Here is a 27752-nt window from a genome sequence, read left to right as displayed (position 1 = left end):
CGACAACCCCGATAACGTTGTTTGTATCACTCAAGAGAAATTCAGACAGAAGAGAGGAATGAGAATTTTAGATTTGTTCACCACCCCGTTGTTTGTATTACTCAAGAGAAATTCAAATAAGAAAGTTGTATTACTCAAGAGAAATTCAAATAAGAGAGAAAGGAGAATTCTATAGATTTGTTCACAGGAGTATATGAGGTGAAGTGTAGGAGCTATCGGCCTCCTTATATCAGCTGCCAGGACCGATCCTGTCGATGTGTCTGTACTTCTTCCTGGTGACGGATACGTTGTCCCTGTACAGCACAGGATCCAGCCGCACCTGTGACACCAGCGCCGGCAGCCGCCCCAGCACTGCGCTGAACGAGTTCAGACATGCGCTCCTCTCTGCGAAGTGGCTCGCCGATGACCACAGGGCGCTGTCAAGGGCACGGTATTAGTAAATGGCTGGTGTTACTTATTGGTCTATATTAGTGAATGAATTAAACTTCATTCCGAGGCGGTCATTAGTCAATACTAGATTAGTCAATACTAGATTAGTCAATACTAGATTAGTCAATACTAGATTAGTCAATACTAGATTAGTCAATACAAGTAAATGAGTTAAATTTCATTACTATACAGTCAATGTGTCTGTGAAAACAGCACCCAGGGCTTAGTGAATATCAACAAAGTGCACATTAATAGCAGTCGTAGCTTAACTGAATCTCACTTCTTCAAACTCAGTAACAAACAATACGACAAGGAAGCAAGATTTTATCAAATTAATCCATACATCTATACCTCACTCACCCTTAGTTCAACAATCTAACATTTATCAAAAACTTAAAAGCAGAGAAAACTCCACAAAAATTAATACAAGTATTTTTAAAGAAAACGTTTCGGAAACGTTTTCTTTACATATAGTATGAATTTTTGTGGAGTTTTCTTAGCTTTTAATTTTTAGTGAATTTGCAATTCAAGCAAACGAGTGATATTATTACTTCTGACACTGCTGTACTAATATCAAGTTTAAATTTATACCTGGAGTTGGATGCTGGGTCTTTGTATTGCTACCTGGAGTTGGACGCTTGGTCTTTGTATTGCTACCTGGAGTTGGACGCCGGGTCTTTGTATTGCTTGCGCTGCGTGAGTTTGATGGGCGGTCGTCTACTGACGGAGGCGACGAGCACCCCCAGGAGCAGGTCGTCGCAGTTACCCGACGCTAGCACGGCCCCCAGCAGCGAGGGGGGCGCGTGGTGCTGGTAGAGGTGCTGGTAGTACCTGTGGTACACTGCTGCTCCTGTCAGTACCAGCGAGTACGAGTTGGACCAAGTGCTTGTGTAGCGGTACACGTCGCTTTGCTGTTGAAAATGTAAATTTCAACAATTCTTGTAAATGAAGCTACAATTACGAACATAATGTGATTATTGGCTGGTTTTAATAGTAAAGCAAACACGGAAAACTCGGTACATGGGAATCTTTGCCAACCAAACTTTTGTACAGACTATCATCAATTATTGTACTAACGTTATCTTCTGGTTTATAATTTCCCAATACGGTATTGAATATGTAGGTTCAAATGCTCATTCAATTTCAATGTCATCATTTAAGATCTAAATAATTGAGGTTTAAAGTTCGGCTATCAACATGATATTCAAATGCAGGAGTCTGCCATGCACGTTGAATATCATAGAAGTTACGAAAGAAGAAAAAAACAAGAAGAATAGAAGAGGAAGAAAATTACGATGTCATAGTACCGGCAAATGTAGTACCAGCATTGCGAGCATAAAACTCCACGAGCCCGTAATTAAAAATTAATTAGTTCAGTTATAATAAGACTAAGCCAAGGCATTAAACACCTCGTCGTAAGAATATGAAAATTAATTTAGTTCATTTATTATAATGTCAAGCCAAGGCATTAGGCACCTCGTCGTAGGAATATGATCGGCTGGGGTAGCCGACGATGCGGTCTGGGAAAGTCTTCCAGACGCTGAAGGCGAAGTCGAGCTCGTCAGCAGTGAGGAGGGCGTCTTCGTCCAGCGAGAAGACAGCCTCCGTGGTCACCTCCGGGCGAGGGAAGTGGCGGTGTGAGGGTGACGGGGTGGGGGGCAGCAGGAGGACCAGAGGGACAGAACCCGAGGGGAGGCGGCCGGGGTTGGGGAGGGGATGAGTTCGGCTCCCCCACAGCACCACGATCTGGGGAGTGAAGGATTATTAGATTAATAATATTATTAATTAATTATTAGGATTATTAGATCAATAATTAGATTGCACATAGATTAATACTTCAAAATATTCATATATAGTACGTAAATAATTCACGAGATAGACACACGAGATAAATGCAGAATAATTTGTTGGGTAACAGACTCGATTACTATGATGGACCAAACGTGTAATCAGAGTGTCTGGAGAATAAACATAGATTAATAGTTCAAAGTATTCCCACACCTATAGCACGTAAATAATTCGCGAAATAGACACTCAAAATAAATTCAGGATAATTTGGAAACAGAAATGTTAGGGAACAGACTCGATTAATATGATGACCAAACATGTAATCTCAAAGAGTGTAGAGACGACGATGGTGAAATAATGTGGGAATATCCTTGAATAAATTTGCTACAAGAACAATATAATATGCATTAATACAGCTCATGCCACATGCCTTGTGGACATGCTTGGCCCTGGCGATGTTCCTGACGAGGACGTACAGAGGACTGGAGTGTAGGGCGGCGCCGCTAGCGCCCTCCGTCACGAACACCACCGCCGTGAACCTGCGTAAGCAAGGCGAGTCGTGAGTTATATTAACAGAGTATTATTTATATATAGAGTATAAACAGAGTATTATTTATATATAGAGTATAAACAGAGTATTATACCACCGCCGTGAACCTACGTAAGCAAGGGAGTCGTGAGTTATAAGCATGATATTACTAAGGAATGTTTCAAACGACAGGTTACATGTTGCCGACATGCAACGACATGAATACTCCATGCTGACATGTTACAAGTCAAACAATTAAACTGGCCAGAAATTATATCAAATAGGCGTTTTATTCAGTGCGCCATCTTCCAACAAGATAATGCCTCAATCCATACGGCGCGCACGACCAAGGCCTTTTTCAAACGTACCAAGATCCGGGTTATGGACTGGCCAGCCAAGTCCCCCGATCTGAATCCCATTGAGAACGTCTGGGGGTACATGGCTGGGATCGTCTACGCCTGCGGGAAGCAGTATGACACGAAGGAAGAACTCAAGTTGGCCATTCAAACCGCCTGGTCCAATCTGGACCCCAACTACCTCCGTAGATTGTCTCAGGGCATGAAAAAGCGGTGCTCGGATGTCTACAAAGCCAACGGAGAGCATATCGGTAAATAACCTTTAGTTTTGCAGCTGACGTATGTTTTTTTTGCCTAAAATGTCAAAGTGTGCAAAGTGGGGCTAACCTTTTGCGTCGGTGCAAAAACATGTGTTTTTCATTCTCTCCGTTACTAATCACATTTTCACTACAGTCTATTGTATTTTGATTGCTGAGACCAAGACGATTCGTTTGCCACAATCTGCACAATAAAACTCGCAAAACTCGATGTGTTATGATGTTTTAAAGGGGTGGGGCTAACCTTTTGCGTCGGGCTGTAGACACACGAGATAAATGCAGAATAATTTGTTGGGTAACAGACTCGATTACTATGATTGACCAAAAATGTAATCAGAGTCCCTGAAGAATAAAAGTAGAGTAATACTTCAAAATATTCATATATAGCACGTGAAAATTCACTAAATAGAAACACAAGATAAATTCAGAATAATTTGTAAACAGAAACGTTAGGAATCAGACTCGATTTATATGATGACCAAACATGTAATCTCAGGGAGTGAGTGTAGAGACGACGATGGTGAAATAATGTGGGAATAACCCTTAATAAATTTGTTACAAGAACAATATAATATGCATTAATACAGCTCATGCCACATGCCTTGTGGACATGCTTGGCCCTGGCGATGTTCCTGACGAGGACGTACAGAGGACTGGAGTGTAGGGCGGCGCCGCTAGCGCCCTCCGTCACGAACACCACCGCCGTGAACCTACACAAGCACGGAGAGTCGTGAGTTATAAGCATATAATATTACTAAGGAATGTTTCAGACAACATTTTACAATTGGAACAATTAAAGTGGCCTGAAATTATATAAAATGAGCGTTTTATCCAGGCAAGAGCATGATATTACTGGTGAATACCTCAAACGAGATGCCAAGCCAAAATCTTACAAGTGTAACAATTAAACTGGCAAGTGAACAATTAAACTCATCTTACAAGTGAAACAATTATATTATTAAACAATTAAATAGGCGTTTTATTCAGGCAATCTCTTAATGCTGAAATATGTCTACATTTTATTTGATTTTCAATCTCATACTTTACGTGGCGGTAAAGACTTGTCAACAGTGCACATTAAGACATCATTTAAAAACCTATTTTGCACGTCTACCGGCGGCCAAGTGAAACTAAATAAGTAAGAAATTAAATTCTACATCTTGTGTTCCAGTTGTACAATACTTCGCTCAAACTATTGTTGTTCGTCTCACTATTTACTTCAACGGAGAGTGACAGACAAAAGACAGTGACAGATAAAAGACAGTGACAGACAAAAGACAGCGACAGAAAAAAGACAGTGACAGAAAAAAGACAGTGACAGAAAAAAGACAGCGCCCGTTCTCCCGTACATTACAGGCGTCTCTGATATCCTAGTGATTATATATAATAATCCCTCTCTGATATCCTAGCCTGATATCCTAGCCAAAAGACTCACTTGTGAGCAAGACTCACTAGCCACAAGACTCACTAGCCAGCAAGACTCACTAGCCACAAGACTCACTAGCCACAAGACTCACTACCCACAAGACTCACTAGACACAAGACTCACTAGCCACAAGACTAGCCACAAGACTCACTTGTCAGCGAGGTGTGGGGAGGCATAGAAGGGGAACAGGTTGAGGTTGTCTAGCCACAAGACTCACTTGTCAGCGAGGTGTGGGGCGGCATAGAAGGGGAACAGGTTGAGGTTGTCAGAGTACGTGAGGTTGACACACAGCGCCCCAGGGTGGCTGTTCCACACGCTCAGGGCGCGCGGTCTGTGTCGCATCACGCGCTCGTGAACCATCTGCGTAAGTGACATTAAATAATTATAATACAGTTATAAATTGTACAGTTATAACGCATCTCAGTTATGCATGCGCTTATTAAGTTAAGTGATATTATGTAATTATAATACAGTTATATGTGATGCAGTTATAATGTACGCATCTCAGCCATGCATGCGCTCCGTGAGTAATGCCACGCCTATAAAACTAATTCATTGTGATTGTATGATTCACATTTAATAATGCTTTCGAGTCCAAAACTTACCGGTACACTAGAAGATTGACATACTGATTACAATACTTCTTGAACTATTTCACCAAGATAATAATTAATATGATGACGAATATTTCAGATATTGTAGCACTGCGATGATGATAATGATACGTCAGAAAAATAATTCATTGTGATTCTTTGATTCACACTTAATAAGGCGTTTGAGTCCAACACTGTAATGAAGTGTTGCTGCAAATTTTCCACTACTGTATGTCAGACTACGAAGTTTAAGTAGGACCGACTCTGACGTCGGTGTTAGGTTCAGTATAGCCGTCAGATACTATGCCGATCCCGACTTGCGTCCTGGTTCCTCTCTTATAGGATTTTGACTCAGACGCCAGGGTGAGTTGTGTGCTATAGTGGTGAAATCTAGCTTGATATACTTGATGGAATATAGTGATTTTTGTGTATATATGACTTGTTATGCGTAGATATTTACTCTCTGTTTTCTGTTGTAGGATCGTGCGTTATTCTCGGATCTCAATGCTCTAGCTCTCTCCTCGCATTTTGCTCTCATCGCACTTTAACTTCCTCCGCATTTAATTTGTTATTTCGTTTAACTCATATGCCGCACCTGTTAGATTTGTTTAGTTTCAATTTGCCGTTTATCTTTAATAAATAAATTTAAGAAAGTTTGTTCGAGTAACTATCCGCTCCGTCCAAGCTCTTGCTGGTAAAACCAATAGGGAAGTTGCATTTAATTTCCGGTCATTGGTGGACGTGACAATTAGACCATCCGAACTTTGAGGTGACGCGATTAATTAGCTATTATTCAAGATTAGTTCTTCACAAACACTTACAGTAGAAGATTAAAATACTGAATACAATACAATACCACCAAGAAATGTGATGACTAATATTTCAGATATTGTATCAGTGCGATGATGACCTGTAGTGTGGTGTAGACTATGCTGCTGACGGAAGAGAAGTATTGGTTGTAGAGCAGCTGTGACTGCTGCTTCATGCGTAGCACCGTTGCCGCGTCCACTGACCGCACCAGTTCAGGCACCTGCAAATGCACCTCAAGTTAACCATGCATTCGGTAAATAACTAATTGATTCTTAAAAATGCACTTCAAGTTAACCATGCATTCGGTAAATAACTAATTGATTCTTAAAAATGCACCTCAAGTTAACCATGCATTCGGTAAATAACTAATTAATATGCATTCTTAAAAAGTAATTCCAAACTTGAACTACGTTCAAGTATCAAAATCCTCGTAGGTAGCCGAGATGAAAGAAAAGTCAATGTAATTTTTCTAGAGTAATAAGATCACGATTAGAAGACGAAATAGTTTAGATTGATTGCCTAACTAATAGTTTCGAAAAGTAATCTTTAAAAATACGAAGACAAGTACAATAGGATAATAAAAGTACAATGATAATTGAGATTGATTGTCTAAGTTTCGAAAAGTAATCTTTAAAAAATTCGAAGACAAGTACGATAGGATAATAAAAGTACAATGAAATGAATAACAATAATGAAGGCACGGGCATCCTTCTTGCGAAGACCATGAGAGCGACAGTTGAGCAAATCTTTGCAGCCCAGCAGATGCATTCAGTCACGAACTAGAGAGACGGTCGCACGGCATGGCCATAAAAACAACGAGACGCGAGGCTAGGCATGAAACTGCACGTTACGGGAGAGGGAGTGAGGGGAAGAGGAAGGGAGTGAGGGGAAGAAAAAAGGAGTGAAGGGAAGAAGAAGGGAGTGAGAGGAAGAAGAAACGAGTGAAGGGAAGAAGAAGGAAGTGAGAGGAAGAAGGCAGTAGTGCACTCAAGTGAAAAAAACAGGGGGAAGCAAATTCGAAGCAAAGTATTTGGATAATACCGGTAATGTACTTACGAAAAGATGTATAAAAATGAAAATGATGAATAAAGTTCACAGTTCATCAAAACGATGACAGTCGAAGATCTCATCTGAACAAATAATCACAAACAACAACTGCTGATATCATTTAGAAGGAGCAGATCTAATACCTGCCTGAAATATTATCAACAATTGACTAACGTCCCTTAACTTTGGTACAAAACTAACAATAACGGCAATAACGAATAAGAAAAATAATCAAGAGAAGGAAGATAGAAGCCTGACCTGCAGAAGCAGTCTCTCGTCGGCCTGCAGAGTAGCAGCAGACCAGTCAATAAGCTCAGCGAAGGGCAGCTCCCAGCCGTTGGCGAGCAGCACGGGCACGCACCCTGCACTCAGCACCTCCAGGAACCTGAAGCTGCCCAGACGTCGGCCGCGTGGCACCAGGCAGAACGTGGCGTTACGCAGCAACTCTTCGTAGTCCCATCTGTACAACAAGTGTGTTACTCAGGTGGTGTTGTGTACTGTATATGGCAATACATGTATGGTCATACCACGTGGCGTTACGCAGCAACTCTTCGTAGTCCCATCTGTACGACAAGAGTGTTACTCAGGTGGTGTTGTGTACTGTATATGGCAATACATGTACGTATGATTAAACCTTGTTCCAACATAGCAGGATTAGCATGCCAACAAGTGTGTTAGTGAGGGGGTGTTGTGTACTGTATATATGGGCAATACATGCATGATAGCTTGTTCCAACATAGCAGGAAAAGCATGCTTTTTACCGCCCAATACAAACAGTTTTACTGCAAGGTAACCTGATAAATTACGTTCTGTGGGAACAAAATTGGCACAGGACGAATCAACGGTTATTGATTGAATTAGGTAAAAATACATCCAATATTGTGTTCCTAAAAATCGTGAATTGAATTATAAACTTGTGAAAAAAAATAGCTTTGCAGTTTGGTGTAAAAAATGACCGAGGTTACGCCATCGAGACATGACTAGCCGTTCATCTTCCGCGACGAGCCTGGATCCATGCAAGGTAAATAGTAATTAAGTACTCACTGCATGTTAAGAGACATGAAGTCAATTAGAGCCGCAGAAACGTGTTGGGCACTGTTGGCAAATGGGTTCATTACGAACCGTCGTTCACCATTAACATTTAATATTGACGCAATTTGCTGAGAATACTGAGCGAACAATAGTACATAATTTGAAAAAAGATCGTTGAAAGCTGCATTAATGAGTTCCATCAAGAAGTCAGTAGCGTTCTAGCTTTTCAGCTAGAAAAGTCTTGACTACAGCCAAAAGATCGTTAACCTCCTATGCGAGAAGTTCGTTATTCTCCTATGAGAGCAAAGCTGTGGGCTGAAAGAACCACAATACCTTCAACAATACAACCCTTGACCTCCCCACGCCCGCTTCACGTTATTATTCACTCCTAAAAAGAGCAGTTGATGTTCGTTGCTGATTAAGTGGAAAGAACGGTCAATATTTAACTTCGTGATGCGCAAAGGAGATACATTCTTTCCGCACTAGGAAAGAAAATGAAGGGGGTTAGGTTGGTTGGCTGGGTTTTCAATAAACAATTTTTTTGAATGGAAATAAGTTGAAGTAAGTCCTGATATATTAAGAAACCAAACAAGAGTATTCCAGTACAGAAGGAGACGGTGTGATAGAAGTAACGTGCCTAATAAGGGAACCCAAAGGCGGGTCCGTTGGACACACCATTGAGTGAATGAGATGCAGAGTAAAATACCAGAACCGATCATCAATATGATAGCAAAGTAACACGACGAAGTGGTGAGTGGAAAAATAACGTTTAAAAATTTAACGAAATTATAATAAATGAATTTAAATTATGTTTAAACTATAAAGACACAAAATTTATGATATTGGGAAAGAGAGAAAACATAAGAGGAAACATGGCGCGTGAATTAGCGACATTCCAAGAACACTTCATATCGTCTCGAGTCTTCAGTTTTCGGCAGCTTTATTTTTTCCTGGATACCGGTACCCTCGATTTTTTTCTTGCATTGAGGAATCAGCAAGGGAGGAAAGTGCGCTAAAGTTTCCGAAGTTTCATCGTTATCTTGGACGAAGAAAAATCGACTTGCGAGAGTTTGATTGGCGACAAAACGCATCGCAAAACACCTAGAATAAACACAAATATTTGTGTTGCTGAAACGTAACACTACGAAACGGGGCGAAAGTAAGAATGCCTGCGCAGTTTTGAAACATTTAGGGCTCCTTATCAACATACTTTAAGAAATAGAATTCCAAACGCTCATACTAGATGACGCATGCTAAAAAAATAGCGATTACTCAAATGGTAAGATTTTTCAACATATGCACACATATACAGTAGTACTCAAAATGATACGATTTCCAAGTGCTTGACAAGAGAACACAAATAATTAACCAAAAAAACATAAGAGATTGAAAATAATAACAATAAAAATAACAAAATAAATAAAAAGCTAAAGGTATCTTCATCCGTGAAGCAATCATTTTTTACGTTCACCAGCCATGCAGTCTAGCGCCGCGCGGATGACACAATAAATAATTAAGGTATCAATAAGTGCATAGATAGAGGAGAGACCTCATCACGGTGGAGATCTCATATTGCTTGCAAAGGAAATAGCGTGATGGTTAATACGCCACGTCACGCCACTTGAGATGACGAGCGCACTATTATATTGCCTTGACACAGCACTCAGCGTGATGTTTGTAATGGATAAGAAAATCACTGCACTCTTCTCTCATGTCATCATCATAATGGACCGAGGATGTAAATTGCATTATTGCCTTGGCACGCATGTTCATGAAGTGGTCATTATAAGCGGATATGGAATTAATGACTTCTTGATATTAGTATAGCATAACTTAACGAAAACTATTATACAATAGTTAATATTCGTCCTTGGATGCGACCGAACACGTCAATATAGCAGTTGTCACTGAGAACAAAACACTTTAAGATAACTACTGCGTGTATTACTGGTACAATTAATTAGAGCCTTAATATTCTACATCACTTCATTTTAATGGACATTGCTGCATCAAGTTAACTTCGTTCGAACTTGTCACTCGGAGTGAGGAGTTTTGGACGAGGCTTTGGCTCAAGGAAATTAATTAGATTTCGTTAAGTGGAGAAGGCAGCAACCCGAAAGGTTTTCGTAGTGTCGTCGCGTGCTCAATACAGTAAAGTTGCTGAAGAAAGTCCAGCGTATGAACCCTCATTAGCTAAAGGAAACACGATGTTACGGAGCCGCTGATAAGTCACAACTTGAATACACCAAGAGACAACGCATAAATAAGGGTTAATGTTAGTGCACGCTTCTTCACTGGGTATTGAAGCAATGCATCTATATAGAATATATAGAGGAATCAAATCTGAACTCAATCGGTTATGGCCATTATAATGAGTCTGAATGGGAGGAAGGGCGACATGTCGGAAATTAATTCGCAACAAAATAAAAGTATTTCATCTCTTACGTCAACGAAAGCTTAGGAAGTCAAAGAAAATACCTATCTTAGTTTGTTTCCTAGAATCTAATTATCTAATTAAACTTTACAGAAAAAATAGACTCTTTATATATTTCCACAAATTATGGAAAGGCATATTTTTCAACAAGGATTTGGAGTTAAAGAATATGAAAAATTTGCTACGTTACAAATACTGTTTGAATTATGATCGATCTCAACATGAACCAATCTTAGAACAGAATTACAATACAAAACTTTAACACAAAGTGCAGAACTAAAGTGTGCAACAGAGATTGCCGATCTCATCGTCTCTGAGGTGAACCACGGCTTGAAACTCACTGCAGTTTCTGGCACCGTACGAACAGGAAAGTTAAGTAAACAAGCCTGAACCTTTTCTCGTGGCATCAATGTCTGTAAACTGTGAAGCCGGCAATTCTTTCATTATAACAAATCAACGTAAATAAATTTGTTTGTTAGAATAAATTATTTACGAAGCAACGTTAATAAAATTGTTTATCGAAACAAATTTATTTACGAATCGACGTAAATAAATTCAGGCCACCGAGAAGCGAATGGTAAGTTGAAGTGCAGTGTTACAGCCCAAACCCATTGATGCATAATTTGAGAGCAGTGTTCGAAGTAAAAACTCACTTAAACTTTTCGGTTAAATAGACTCGGGATAAAATAGATGAAGCCAAATGAAAATTCTAAGCTAGTGCTCCTCGAAAGGAGATAAATAAAGATAAAAGCGTGCAGCAAAATGTGAAAATTTTAAAAACTGAAAATAATCCAGACTTTGAAAGGGATAAATGTACGACCTAAAAAGGACTAATCATTGAGTAGTTCACAATCAGCAAAAAATCGGCAAAAGAACGGATTAATAATGAAGCCGTTCAGAGACGCGAAGCTAGAATTTATGATCAATTCCGCAACAAGAGCAAGACGGAGCAGCGAGAGATCACAGGGCTGGGCTGCCTTGTATTGTATAGGTTGTCTCACTTATTCAAAAGGTCAGGCATCCTTAGAAGGCCAACAACATCACCTAGCAGCGGCTGTAGTGCACCATCAGCACCAGCACTACCTATGTTAGTGAGCACCAGCACCGGCTAGTGAGGACCAGCACCAGCATCAGGCCAGTGAGCATCAGCATCAGGCCAGTGAGCACCAGCATCAGGCCAGTGAGCATCAGCATCAGCATCAGGCCAGTGAGCATCAGCACCAGCATCAGGCCAGTGAGCACCAGCATCAGGCCAGTGAGTACCAGCACCAGCATCAGGCCAGTGAGCATCAGCACCAGCATCAGGCCAGTGAGCACCAGCATCAGGCCAGTGAGCACCAGCATCAGGCCAGTGAGCACCAGCACCAGCATCAGGTTATGACGACTGAACTCTGAACACTCTGCATGTCCACAGACTGAACGGCTTTCCTGAAAATATCAGACACTGGCTTCTGATGCATGAGTTTCGGCTCTGCGGATATTAATTTTAAAAGTTTCTTTTAAGGTAGACTCGTTTCATTGACTCAGATCAGTCAATATTAACATCGGAGCAGAATTGTCTCACATATGACGAATTACAACAATCAAACGGTAATCAAGTGAACAATAACTTTGAAAAAATCCTGTTTCTAAGACATGCTTAGATTTGGTTTAAATCAAATAGTCAACTTTTTAATATTTTCCTTTCTTCCCTCGCTCAATCGCTTCACTTTACTGCCAAATAGACGTGCTTTGCGATTGTCAAATAGTGCGCAAATTGTGAAACAAGTCGTGATTAGATGACGTATAATTGTTACCAAATGTCTCCGGAAAATAAAATATATCCTCTCTATATGTGGAAACTGGACAGATGCCACATTTCAAACTTGCGGCCAATTCAAAGCTTTGTGTGTACGTTAATTAATAATAAAAAGTCATATAAACCGCGGGAGTTAGAAAACATTAATTAAGGGTGTAAACAATGCATATACATAACTTGTAACAAGGACCCATCCCACCGATGTTCCAATGCGATACGCTTGCTTGATAGTTCAATATCAGTTACAAAATTTGTTGCAGGATAACTTGGTTAAGGCTAGAAAATGAATGAAGATTCAAACTAATATTTAAATCTTCATTCGGCGGAAAGACAGTTTAAATTTTCGAGTTTTTATACCATTTGTTCGTTAGTTACAGAGTTTTAATACGCATTTGTTCGTTAATTTCCGTGTTTTTATACCATTTGTTCTTTAATTTCCGTGTTTTTATACGCATTCGCTTGTTACGCCTGTGATAGGCGCCGAATTCGACGGTGTTAAGCCGGAAACCAAGCCACATTCCAGATAATAACTGGGCGTATTAGGTATAAGAAACGGGATGTTCAAAACGTTTCTATGAACGGTGGAATTAAGCGGTTTTTATAACACGATTAAACAGTCAAATAAATAAAATACATACAAATTCTTGCGCCTGTTCATACAGCAATTGCGTTTCATCTAGAGAGACCTAAATAGCTCTCTTACTATATATAATAGCCTGAAAATAGGAATAAATTTATCAGCAAAATGGAAAATAGGAATAAATATCAGCAGTAAAGCGACGCGCAAACGTAACGCAGGTCGACTTCTACTTCTCTCCCTTCTCTTTTTCAGTCTTTAGTCGCATGTACTCTTCATCTCCGAAGATAATAGTTGGATAAGATGAACAGAATTACATGATCAAATACTTAACTGAAGAGAACAGCGAATAGAACAAGCATATAGTTGTATACGGTAATTACATTGTTCGCAGTAAAATCCTCGTATCACTATCAACGAAGGGCATTCAAGTATGTACTATATTGGTAACATAATGAAGAAACTTAAATCATATCACAATTTTTGGGTCGAATTCAACTAAGGGTATATTCAAGTATGTACTGTATGTGTAACGCAATGAAGAAACTTTAATCATATCACAATTTTTGGGTTGAATGTACAGCTAGAGCACGATGACAATTTACCAGCAGCTCAGCTCGAGAGAAAACTTACGTCGAACGACGTACAACTAAACCAGTCACAACAAGGTGGATAAATTCTAAAGAATTTCAGGGATATTGTCTCAGCAATAATTATAGGAAACACGCAGTTTGATGCAACCAACCGAAAAAACAAAACAAGTTTACAAATTCTTATAAATATGACCAAGACGAAAGATAGGAGAACATATGCCATAGCCTCCCTCTCTTATAATTGCACCAAAACAACTTCACAAATTGGCATAAAAATAACCAGTACGAAAGCTATAGAACATATAGCATAGCCTCCCTCTCATATAATTGCTCTACTGTATCTTAATTTATTCTACGATCGCGAGACGCTCGCTCCCACGTATCATGTTGCAGGAAGACGTCGCTGATGAGGTGCGAGATAACACGCCTCTTACGTATCCCAAATAATTACAAGATACCAAGCAGACTCGCTGTTGGTATAATGAGTATGGCGGCATGGAGACGATCAGAAATCAAATATGAAGGAAAACTCATCTCAACAAGTGAATTACCAAGGCAAGGCTTAGCATTTTTTCAGTGCCTATCTTAAGCTCTTTGTACTGACAATCGGAGATCAGATCGCTGATAAATCGCACCCCGACATTTTGAGCTGCAGGCTGTCTAGAGCACAACGAGTCTCACACATATTTAAAGCCGACTTCTCCGCACTGTTCACAGGGCAATAATCCACTCTATTCTCGATAGCGCTTAGATACTCCAGTACATAGAGCACTGTAGGGGAGCAAATCGTATCCCCGGAGACGTCGGGAGTGAGTATGAGGAGGTAAAGGACTCCTCACAAGCGCAAGGGTCATCAGATAAGCCAACAGGTGAGAGGTGACCTATGCCGCACCCGTGTGTGCCTCCCCAGCGTTATGTGCGTATGTGGTACGGTGTTCCGGTGGGCATATTCAAGCCAACTTATTGAGGTGAAGACGACATCTCGAGAATAGATTTAAACAAACATGTTGCTTCATCACTGCATTAATTTATTTGGATAGTAAACATTAGATCGATTGATGCATTGTACAAACCGTCCAATAAAGCAAGTTAGATTAATTTAGATAATTTGTCTGAAAAAAAAACAAGTCGTTTTCGAATTATCACAACAAATTATTTCAAGTCAACCGGCGACTAAGGATGCCTTGAATGTCTGTTTCAATATCATGCAGATATTGTCTAACGTCTTCAATATTTATTTCAATGTCTGTAAGTAAATGATTTGAACGTTCTATGCCACTGATCTAAAACCTGAAACCCTTTACCTCCAGAGGATCCATTACTCTTGTGTTATCTGTCTGATTGTTGGATCGTAAATCAGTGGAGCAGCGTTAGGCTGAATCCCTGAGCTTATTCACAAGACTTGCTCCTAGTGGAGTAAATCCTAGTGGAGTAAATCAGTGGAGCAGCGTTAGGCTGAATCCCTGAGCTTATTCACAAGACTTGCTCCTAGAAGATCCGAGCCATTGATGCCTCAAGGACCAAGCCAATCCCCGCTGTGTCACTTGGTGTTCGCTAGGGAGCTGCCAATGAGATTTATGCCATCGCAGCCTTCAATATGAGATTTATGAGATTTATGCCATCGCTGCCTTCAATCCCCGCTGTGTCACTTGGTGTTCGCCAGGGAGCTGCCAATGAGATTTATGCCATCTCTGCCTTCAATATTTACTGTAGGCCCAACACTGACGTAAGGAGAGACACACACATCGCTCACGACTAACACCATCATAACATCGAGAATCATGAATCCCAAGGACATTTTTACCAAAAATATTGGAAACATAAAGTTGTACCTGGACTTTTTGAAATGTCTCACTGGAAGTTCAATTAATGGGAATCATCCATAACTCAAATGTTCATTTCGTTATAGAGACATTATGTCTACAGTTAATCGTTCATGTCTCCAGTCTCATAATTGCCGATGGTCAAGGGGAATGTAACAATAGTTTCCGCGACGTGACAGTGTTTCAGAAGGAGCACAACTCAGTGGGTATGGTAAGCATCCACGCTCCATGTAATAGATATGAAGATACAAAACAACTGAGAATTATATCCTGCCAAATCATAGTTTTAATCTTATATTATCAGTCTGTTATATCGCAAGTTTACAAGGAATTTAAAAGCAAAGAAAAAGCCAAGCAAATTCGCCATATCGTAGTTTTTGTTAATCTCATTTTTTGCAAGCTGTCACTTGCCTCTCATCACCACGCTAATGTTTACTAATTCTGTCCTATGTTGCTGTCAAGATTGCGGCTTTGGAGTGATATGAAAAATGTACATGCGTACGTCACAGGAGTTGTTGTCATCACTACAGTCAGCTGTTGTGGTGTCTGCAGCAGCAGCACTGCTTTACATGCACTGAACATGTACATGGTACACCCCCTCCGCGGGAGGCTAATAGAGCGCTTAAAAATCCAAGTCTATAACCATGAGTATATCATGCAGCTCCACGTCTGCAGCGTGCACCCGTATACACACACGGTGGTGTGCACGTGTATAAGTGTGGCAGCAAGTGTCAGGGACACACGGCTCGAGTATCCAAGTGTCCGCCCAGCATGTCTGGTCGTACAGCTTATAAGGAAGCCCTGCGTACGACACGCCCTGAGCACACACCCGTTATAAGGACAGTTTGCAGGGCTGGCTGTGTTGTTTTAAGCGTGGCTTCTCTGTGTTGAGTGAATTGTGTTGTTTGTAGTTCTGCAAAAAAAAAACTTCTGATATACCGTATAAATACCTTGAAAAAATATATTCCCAACAAGAACAAATACAGTTTGTCTCGTATTCTATTGGTTGCCAATATATAGGGAGAGTAAGCAATTACTCCGTCACTCGCCGTGCCCTTCAGACTGATAGCTCAGTGCAATTGCGCGCTCAATGGCCCAGACGCATTTGTTATGTATATGTATAAGTAAAGCCAGCCATACTCATATGTATTCCAATATTGGGAATGGCCATCTCCGAGCATGATGATCCTCAATCATCTCGAGGATCATCACGCGAAAACTCCTGAATTTATAACCACTTTGTTGGGGGAACTGTTCTGTTTCAGGCAAGGCTTAGATTTAAAATATGAGCCGTATAACATTTAAAATATGAGCCATATAAAAGTATAAATCGCACGATTAAATGACGTTTCTTAGCTTTATTTGTTGAAGAATATAATGCATATTTGAGTACTGTGAATACTGAATACAGTTTAGATATAGCACGACAGTAACAGTACTGGTAGAAGTCTATTCTCATTTTAATGTTGGCACAAATGCGATGGTTGTGAGAGTATCAAGACAAAAGCGATGGTTGTGAGAGTGTGAGGAGCCTGAAAGGCATTTCAAACCCGTTAAATTATTAAATGAACTTTCGTTAGATTTACTAATTCAATTATCTTGTGTTCCAACATTTTACCCGATGATTATGAAATATTAAAATCTGATGAAAGCAACGTGACAACTTAGTTAAAAACTTGATACCATGCAAGATAAGTCAATAAAAAATATCATTAATAAGAACCAATAGATTGAAATGTTGACGATAACCTCTAAATATAAGGTTCATACATGAGCAGTTGACTACACGCCTGCACGACTAAATTATTTATCGTGGTGGAACAGAGGTAACAATGGCAGCTTTATACCGGCTGCAGGCATGAGCAGTTGACTGCACGACTAATATGCTTATCGTGGTGGAACAGAGGCAATGATGGCAGCCTNCATCTAGATGTGTATAAGAGACAGGCCTTATACCGGCTGCAGGCATGAGCAGTTGACTGCACGACTAATTTGCTTATCGTGGTGGAACAGAGGCAATGATGGCAGCCTTATCGCATTCAAGTGCCGGGATCTCCGCCTCAGTCTTCACCTTCGACGAGCGCATCAGGCAGTCAAACACAATCCTTAGCTATTTTTAACCATCACGAATGCATTATTTTAACAGCTCGATGAAGTGGTGAGACAAAACCTAACATTCTGTAACCAATGTAGGTACCTACTCCGTTTAGAATGATTTTTATTAGCGCCAGCATTGACAAGCTTGATGTATATACTGATAATGATGACACGATCGCAGATAACGAATAAATAAAACGTTTCCTCTATCAACCTTATTGATTACTTGTTGAAAATGACCAATTGTAACCAAATTTTAGATGCACTCAAAAACTCAACAAAATAAAACTTTTTTCTCACTAAATAATCAACCCTTATTTCAGGCCCTGAGAGAGTCGCTGTTCAATGCACGCCGCAAAACGATCATCGTATCACAGATACGAAATTAGGCATAAATGAATGAATGGATGATGACACGTTAGAAGTTTGTAGCGCACATACGACAAAGGTACAGTCCAGTTGTGAAGACTTTGTCCATTCGTACCTTGATGATTGTCAGCGATGACTCTAGTCCAACTGCTCGCGAGATGCACACAACAAAGTGCCCCCTACATGTCTTGATGCAAAAATGTTTACGTAAATGCTAGAGTCAAGGGCACCACAACACAGGATGCCATCAGTCAATGTTCGGATCAGGTCATTGTATTTATTGCCGAAGGATTTTTAATACTACCAAAGCATGCGATTAGTGTGAACTTGAGTTTTGAAAAGCAACTACAACAATGTTCAAGGGTCGGAATGGGATACAAACGATATCGATTTAATAAACTACACAACACATACATATTGCAGTTGAAATTGGTCCAAGATTTTGCATTACCGTAAAAACGACATTGGCTAAATTTATGAACAGCTTATCGGACGATAGACCAACGTCATAAAATGATTCCATGACAGACAAATTAGTTAAAAGTACACAAAAGCGACAGAAACATGTCACACGTTATTCTATATAGGCTCGGCAATCAGTACAAAGCTCATCCTTATTCTTGCCGGTATGTACACAGATCACGGAATCACACCGATCCTCTATTAAACTCATCAGTTAATTTTTTAATTTCCGTATAGCACACAGGCTACAGATGTCTTATACGGTAATAGGATTAGGATGAGACCATAATGCAATCGTGATGGTCTCTTGGATGGAACAGCCACCATCAGCTAGGAGTTGCCTGGTAGAACACAGATGTGTACAATTCATATACGCGTTGTTAATGGTCAGTATCAGGTTGTATAGATTTGGAATACCTTCCAGCAGATCGCGCTAAAAAATGTTTGGAAGTAGAGTGAGTTATCACAAATTTTCAGGATTGCCTTTGCTTCAGTTTATTGTCTCACTGTTGGATTGATAAACACTAAAAATTCCCCCTCAATTCCATTACTCAAACTCGAGGAGAAGAAAAGTTTTACGCCTCCTTCCTCTACAGATGTCTTACTTGGCCTCAAGTAAATCAGTTATTTATGATATAAATAACAATGTTACAGCGATGAAAATATTCCGAATCCAATGAATGAGATAATTGAAATATTTGGCAGCAGCTTGAACAAGACGAGCGAAATGGTCGACATAACGATCCCTCGAAATTTCCTCTGAAATTGTTAAATCAGTAAAGCAACATCGTCTCAGGTTCATTTTCAGGTTTCATAGGTTTATAGGAGACAAATATATTAAACAAGACTGGACAATGACTGATACATAGATAAGAGTTGAACAAAGTTGTATACGTATTAAATCCGATATTAGGCCTTGCGTGTGTATCCTCGGGAGCGTGAACCTGCAGCTAGTAGAGCTCCAGGAGCTGCAGCGCGTATACAATTGGGGATCGATAATAGCCTAGGGAGCGAGGGGACGCCGCTCCCTAGGCCAGGGAATAAGAATAACAGGGGACTCTTAGAGCCGGCAGGTGAACGCATCTTGCCTCAATTCCTCCGAACCCTGAGCTTTTCCCTGCCGTGCCAGTCTTACGCTAATTGCGACGTGACTTGGCCTGGGACTGCTAATTCCCAAACAAGTACCAAGATTACCTAGATCACAGCCGTGGACACTCGATGTTACCACTGATTATGTCGCTTTTTAGGCAGTTCTGCTTATCCGAGGAAACTTCTGAAGGAATCGTCAAATTTGTCAACATTTCGGTACATATATCTGCGATCGTAAGCAACCTTGAGTATTCGAAGACACGTTCAAAGCGACTGGATAAAAATCAGGGATTTCTCTCGGAGCGTCGTGCTGTCTCAACGTCGTTTGTTTGAAGTTGGGAAACATTACGCCGGGCAGGTTGGCGTTCCAAAGACGGGTGCAGTTCCTCATTGGGGAATGCAGGTCTTCTCCTGTAACCTTAATAGTTAGGAAAATAACCTCTATCAATTATTGTAATAATTCACTGTATTAGATTCATCATGACTTTTTGACGTTTTTCTCAGGAATTCGGCAAATGTGCTTGACATTGCAGCTTCCTACTGTAAGTCAAGCAGACACGCAGAACGCCCCTGACATTTAGCTCTCCTGTCATTGATATTTCAACACTGATTCATCTCAACAAAATATTCCTGTTCTGATGAATGTCGTCCACGATATATATTGCGTATATATGTCTTCTACGAATTCTGCTTTTTGAAGAAGATACATATCGGGGATAAGCTTGTGTAGATATAATTAGACCATATTCCACAAATATTATACCATTATACCTTGAACTTATTAGAAGCATCGACTGTCGCAGCTGAAAATTGCGAAATGTATAAATATTTAAATGTTGGTAAGGGTGCAGCGCGACTCATGGTTGAGGACAGAGAAAGAGGAGGCACACACGGCAGGTAAACTCGAGACCTTAGCAAGAAGCGACAAACATTGCTCAGGTCGCACTGGCTTGCTTTGCTTCAGACAAACACGACACTGCGTCGTCGGCCGCTATTCCTTGCTGCTGCAAATTGAAAAAAAAAACACAAATTTCACAAAACTAGAAATGCTAATTTTTAATAACGTCTATCATATCATAGATTAAGAATTTCCCAATAAGTTAGGCCAAGTTTGAAATTCAAAACTTTTTAATAATTTGATAGGTATACATTTAACGTAAATAACTTCAATGCGCGTTTGCACCTTTGCGTCAGAGTTAGTAATTAAGATCAAATTCATCGCAACACAATGCTTATTTATATCTGTCTAGTCGCAGCAAAACTGAAATTGAGACCCAAAAAAGCAGTGTATGAGACAAGAAATTTAAATTAGGAAAAATTACAAAGATCCAACGTTTTTAAGCCTCATGAAAAAAATAGCAAAAAAATTAACGATTACATGACGCACTAGGCACACAATAGCAGTATTTGCTCCAACACAACACAGACACCAGTCATACACGGTTCGCGCACCCAACAATCAAAAACAAGACAAAGACCACAGTCAAACACATCACAAGCACCGCAATCAAATACAACACAAGCACCACAATCAAACACATCACAAGCACCACAGTCAAACACATCACAAGCACCACAGTCAAACACAACACAAGCACCACAGTCAAACACATCACAAGCACCACAGTCAAACACAACACAAGCACCACAGTCAAACACATCACAAGCTCCAGAATCAAACACATCACAAGCACCAGAATCAAACTCATCACAAGCGTCATAGTTTTAGTCTAGCATGCACAATCTACACACTAGAAGTGCAGTTCCCAGACATGTCAGAAAAATGATCTTCAGCGCCAGACAACAATTACTCTGTGGCTGCTGTCGAGATAACAAGTCAAATTAGTTCATATATCAGCAGTCAAGTGTACTATCTCGCCAAATAACGTACCAAAAACAAGCAATTATTAACACTTTTAGAACATAATTGATTCTCTTCTTCAGTTATCACACAAATTATAATCCTCATATGCATTCTATCTTTTTCTTATAATTGAACTGCTGTTTATCCGTAATTTCATTTTATTTTATGCAAATCTGCTTCAAATTTTCAGATGAACGCTTTTCCCATCGAAGTTAATTTGTTCTTTAGAATTTTTTTTCTGAGAAAATAATGAAGAAAGCTTCACAATAACTACGACTGTCGATAGCTCATATATAAAACGCAGGCTTCCAGACACTAAGTCGTATATGCCCTAAACTTAAAAAGGTGTTATTATTCAGCAAAACATTGGTGGCAAATAGAGTTTTTCATCGCTAATATGTTCTATAAATACTGTGATGAACTTAGCACAGTGGAATACCGCTTCACAAACTTCCTGCCTTGCGATCAAACCGCTTTACGAACCGACATATCAGAAAAAATGTGCTCCGCTGCACGACCGTGGTTCGCACAACAAAGAAGTAGTGGATTAAAATAAAAAGAGTTGATATCTGTCGATAAATTCGACATTATCTAGGAACAAGCGGCCGACATACGGGTTGTCAACTTGGCCTTGGAGTACGGCTGAATAAAAATATGATCGCCACAATCTTTGGTCAGAAAAATGCCTTATTATACGCCTTGAGGTAGTAATAATTCTTTTTCGCCCTTTCGCTAGTCAAAGATGCAACTTTTGGGGAGGTCCGACAAGGATCAGAGGCTCTTCTCCATATTTTATTGCACGAATTTCTACTGGGAGCATTTTTTTCTACTTTTATGGGGTAAATTGGTTCGCTTTATGAACGAACCTACATGTGGGCCTAGTTTCTGCACGAGCTATATCAGGCAACTGATAGAATGCTCGTATCTTGAAGTAGTTATTCGCTACAACGAAACATTTTTCATTGTATTCTTACGACAGGAGAAATAGGTAAAGAGACTTTTGAAACACATTTAGTTCTTCATTAAAATTAACCAATTTAGCAATTTTTTACTTATTAATTCAGAGACAAAATGATGCGGCGGACGAGACTCTCAACGATTCCGTTCATATGTAGCATGCAATGAAAAGTGCTGGAGCAGCTGAGAGTTCGCGGAGGGCATTTCCAGGTCTTGTAGGCCTACAGCATTAGCCTGAACAAGCGCGGGCAGACGGTCGTATATGTATATGGTATGACATCTCTACAAAAGCGGGCGACATGCGGTCATAACGGGCGACATAACGAGGGCAAAAAAAGCGGGCGACATAACGAGGAAAAAAATGGCCCGAAATTAACCGGTGGTGCGTTTCAAGTTCACTTATATCACACCTAATTAATTAACTATATTACACCAGCAACCATGTCATTCTAAGAGTTCTTCAACAGCGATTGCTGCCGTTACATGCAAGTTAGCTTGAGTGTCGGAGACAAAATTCATAACACGAGACCTCGCAGTGCACGTGCAATAATCATGCGGGTATGGACATGTATAATATGGGAACATTTGAAATTAACCGTAACAGCTTATCGTCTGGTCGGAGCAGTTGTTTAAAACAGGCACTTTACATTGACAGGTTAGCGGAAAATCACAAGGATTAAACAGTTTTGAATGGTCACTTCAATTCATTGTATTTTGTCCCTACCGATCTTGAGTTTCTTTTACGATAGAAAAATGACAAACTAAATACATCATGTAAAGATTGCTGCAAACCATTCCCATTGAACCGTCAAAAAAGAATAAACTTAATCTGTTACGTTAATTGATTACAGAGAACACGATCTATCCGACAGCAAAGACGCCACATGAAGGATGGGTCTATAAGCCGCTCTAGTCATCATGACAGACTCAATATGCATACTAACACACAAAGGATTCTTGTACTCGATATTTTTTGCTTGTACGATACCAGGTTGCGGCTTGTACGATACCAGACCAATTTAAAATAAAAACGTTGATTGAAGACCGAGGTATACGGTACATATTAGGTTGAAAATTTTATACATTATTACTTTAGTGATAGGTAGTGCATTTTATCATTGAGAGGTGCTCTCATAGAAGATTTAAGACGTTGACAATTTAAGGATGTTAACTTCAGAATATAGTCAAAATCTGACCCACATCTTGCATCTTATGTCCTGTGCAATAAGTTGACAATATGTCTGGCAAAGCTGTACGGCAGAGGGACAGCGGTGATTGAGCAAGAATAATCAAGCTAGATAAGATAGTAATGAGCGTCGACAGTATATTCTCATCCTCAGGTAGGTACGGTATGTCAAGGAGATTATGCAGGGCAATTCACGGGAATTTCCCATTTTGTATTTCGCGCCAAGCAGCCAGATGTTTTAAGAAAAGGATGATGAGTATTTCATATCAAAGGGAAGATTATAAAGTTTTGTGTCTCGCCTAGTCAGTTGCCACTATGGATTGGACAAGTGAGTAGCATGCGTTTACTTTCGAGGCATACTTTTCTAATGGCTGTTCCATTATCGCTACTTGATGAGCATATTCGTCCTTCAGGTCCGGTTTCTGTTCGGAAATCGATTGTTACGTGGGTGAGCACATTTAGGGCAAGTTATATTACATCAACTGTTTACAAAGACTGCCCAAGGACCCTACATCATTTGAAGAACAATATTCGCCAAGCCATCGCCAAAATACATATCAATATGCTTCAGCAAGTTGAAGGGAACTTCAAAAATTGATGAACTGGATGCATTGACAATGGATGCCATCATTAGTCCAATGTCACCTTCAAAACTAAGTGAAATAAAAATTCATGCAATGTTTTTTACAATAACATTTATATTGCAATTGCGATGATATCTTTACTAGTTCTTCTTTGTTGAGCTTTCAATTCAGGAAGTTTCTGTGAATTGCCCTGCACATGAGTAGATCTTGCATAACATCACCAACATTCAGAGATTACGTTATATAAACGAGTGACCGCGCTTCTAACTTCTTGCATTCAATCAATTGATTGACACTCAGAACTGTAGAATGTCATCCTGGTTGACAGTGAATGTTCCATAAGACAAAAAAAAAAGAACAAATAAGTTCCTAAGCAATGAACAACTTTTCAGACAATAAAAAAATTAAAGGCTTTCTTGTCATCAATTAACAGAATGTTTAGACTGTATAAATGCCAGAGAAATCACACTTACTTTTGTCTTGGGATCAGCAATATTGTCATTTAGTAGCTAATGATCAACAGAATGGTTACAAAAAATGTGCACCCAAGCTTCACATGCTGCTCATCCAGTTTTGGGTAACAACAGCAGGCATTTTTCAGATCAGTTCAAATCAGAACTCTCACTTGCATTCATATAACCAGAACATTCAAACAATGGAACACCTATGTAGTACAAATAAATAATCAGTTTTATAATAAATTAATGTACATAATAAATACTTATTTTCTTAGCCTGGTGGCACTAATGGGATCAGTTAAATGGAGAAAATAAAATATTATATTAGGTGCAAGTACACATTACACTGATTACAAACATCTCCCAAACAAGAACCCAAATAAATTTGAGCAGCCTCATATGTGAAAGTTTTAGATAATTTTGAATATGTTATCTATAGCAAATTAATACAGCTGGTTTTCACAAACTTCAAGTTTTGCACAGATCATTCCTAAAAATTGAAACTTAATGTAGAAAATCATATTTTAGTACTACAGTGACAGCCTGACAGGCAATGAAAATCAATTTTGATGCCCATTCAATGTCTGCAATTTTTAATGTTTTGTTGAAGATCACGCATAGTTGCGGTCATGTCAAAGCGGTCAGACTGCATTATCACGTGCTCAACTTACAGTGAAGAAAAATTTTATTGTTGCTGTTGAAGTGTTTTAGGGTAAAATTAGAGATTTGGGGTAACACGTGCATGGACTTTGTAAATAAATTGGCGTCTCGTAAAAGGCTTTTCATGGCCAAGATATGGAATTCACGGTTCGGTGAAATGGAATCAAGGCTCAAAGAAATGGAATCACAGCTGGCAAATCCATAGAATCATGGCTCGAAAAATTCAGTCGCGGCTTGCCAAGTAGATATATTCCATGCCTGCTGACAGGCAATGAAAATCAATTTTGATGCCCATTCAATGTCTGCAATTTTTAAGGCTGCAAAAACCTTCCTTGACATGTAATCATGTAATGTTCCAACATCTATATAATGGTTGTTAAAATTTTATGTCAAAATCTCCTCACTAGATAATTCAATATAATGAATACATAATTGAATATTACTCTTACTTAATAATCTCACCTGTCATATTCATCATTGTCATGATCACATCTTTCATCTTGGTGTTCCTTCCAACTGCCTCCATGCTTGCATGTAGTGACCAGAACTATGTCCTTGCCATTGTGCAGATGATACAAGCTGTTCCGTGCCTCACTGCCAATCCCATAAACATAGCGCTTGCCTTTAAAAGCCAACAGATACTTCTTGCTTCCAGGAAATTTAAGGGTTTCAACAGTACCATCTTCTCCTCCTTTAGTAGGATGTGTTTTGTGAAATAATGGCAAAGATATATCAAAATCTGGTCTGAAGTTTTCAGTAGCAATGCTTGCTTTTGCAAGGATTGCTTTTCCAACATTGAATCCAAGGTCTTCATTGTAGTCAGGCCAAGTGCCAGAATATAGGTTGAATATGATATGATTCTGACCGCCATTCCACAAAGGCAACCGCTGAATTCTAAGAGGCATATTGCGGATATAATCTTTGCTCAAATTGTCACGATCAAGTGTGTCCAAACTTAGAACAAATACACATGCTTGACTAGGATCCGTAGTATAATACTTTGACTCGCGTATAACATTGAGCACTTTCAGATAACTACTACTAGGAGGAACATTTTCATCCATAGGGTACACATACACCTTGAAATTCTTGCCACAACGCGTAAAATCAAAACAGTTCTCCATGCGACACTCAGAAAATGGAATGTCAGCAGAGTTTTCTAAAGCTTTTGTATTTCTATCACTTCTTTTAGAATGTATTTGAAAGTCTGGAGCACTTGAAATTCTAGTTCTTGCCCTAGGATTAGCAGATATGTCTTCATCTTGAAATATGTCTGAATCACACATGAAGGAAACTAAATTTTTCTTAAAGAGGCTATCTTCACGGCTGCTTTTCCAATGATAATAGCCAAAATATCCAACTGAAAGAAAAGCACAGCAGCTCATTAAGAGCAAGTAACGTTTTTTGGCTTGCATTTTATATGTGAATTTATTCACTGCACGCAAACATGGTAAAATTTCCTCACTCACAATTGTAACACTCTTGTGACACTAACAGTGTCCGCAAACAGAAACAGGCTGAGTTTCTCATGATCCTAGTAGAGCCAAAAAATTTTCACGATGACCTACTGGATTAACAACAGGAATTAATTTTGTCAAGTTAATAAGTCATCACTTCACTGCAGTATTTATTTATGGTTCAATTTATTCAAATATTACAGGAAAATACGAATGACGATTTCATTTTCAACACTGGCAGATCCCGGTGCGATCAGATAATGGATGTCCGCGGGCAGCCGTAACTCATGAACCTGGCAACGACCGAGCGACAGGCACTACCTCAGCCTCCCACCATGCCACGAACAACACTGGAGCCAGCGCCATCTGCCCAACTCAGCTGAGTTCTAATATATCTTAAATTTTGTTGAAATTTGCATGCCTCCTCCGTTTTTCACGCGAGTACCTGAATTAGGATTACGACCTACCGTGGCCAAAACTTAGAAACACAGTACCATGGTTGAACTATCTATTAGTTCAACCATGCACAGTACGTGCTTAGAAATATTTTTTCTACCTATAAATGGAAGTCTAGTAACTATTTAAAACTATAGTCAGTTTTGAAAAGTTTCGATCAAATGACCTGTTTTTAGATCTCCTGTGAACAAGTCACGAGATGTACAAGATTCGCAGACAGGCATCTGCAAGTATTTGTAAGTATCATATCAAAGTGATGTCGGCGCTGAAGAATAGGCCAGCTGGATAACTCAAGGAATAGCAATATGAGGTAGAAGATATAAAAGCTCTGCCTCAGTGGCTTATTATAAAACGGTTTAAACATACGTTACACAACTAGAAGCTCATGGCTCTGTCTGCGTCTACCAGTGAGTCATGCAGCGGACGCACAAAGACGTGTCTCCCTCCGAACTCAGAGCGGCCATGCGCTATGATCTGAAAATTCTGAACCTCTAACAAAGCTCGAACCCGACTGCGATTGTTTTTATTTCGTTTTCAAAACCACATGGCGGCTTGTGAGCACATTAAGTGATGTTCTAATATTTAATAAAGAATTGGCTTCAAATGTCTTACTTACATTTG

The 27752-nt window shown here is 39.6% G+C and overlaps 1 protein-coding gene across 1 annotated transcript; it reads right to left on the bottom strand.

Moving 5' to 3' along the window:
• Positions 1–135: 135 nt before the first annotated feature.
• Positions 136–27008, bottom strand: LOC108671440 (exostosin-1). The gene is given in 8 exon segments (XM_047882497.1): positions 136–416; positions 1087–1340; positions 1906–2175; positions 2648–2760; positions 4962–5145; positions 6289–6408; positions 7494–7695; positions 25681–27008. Coding segments are annotated over 8 exon segments (2283 nt in total). The 5' UTR covers positions 26634–27008; the 3' UTR covers positions 136–229.
• Positions 27009–27752: the final 744 nt, after the last annotated feature.

Source organism: Hyalella azteca, unplaced genomic scaffold (genome assembly GCF_000764305.2).
Source record: "Hyalella azteca isolate HAZT.00-mixed unplaced genomic scaffold, Hazt_2.0.2 contig10605, whole genome shotgun sequence".
NCBI lineage: Eukaryota > Metazoa > Arthropoda > Malacostraca > Amphipoda > Hyalellidae > Hyalella > Hyalella azteca.
This window is presented reverse-complemented; position numbering and strand designations above follow the sequence as displayed.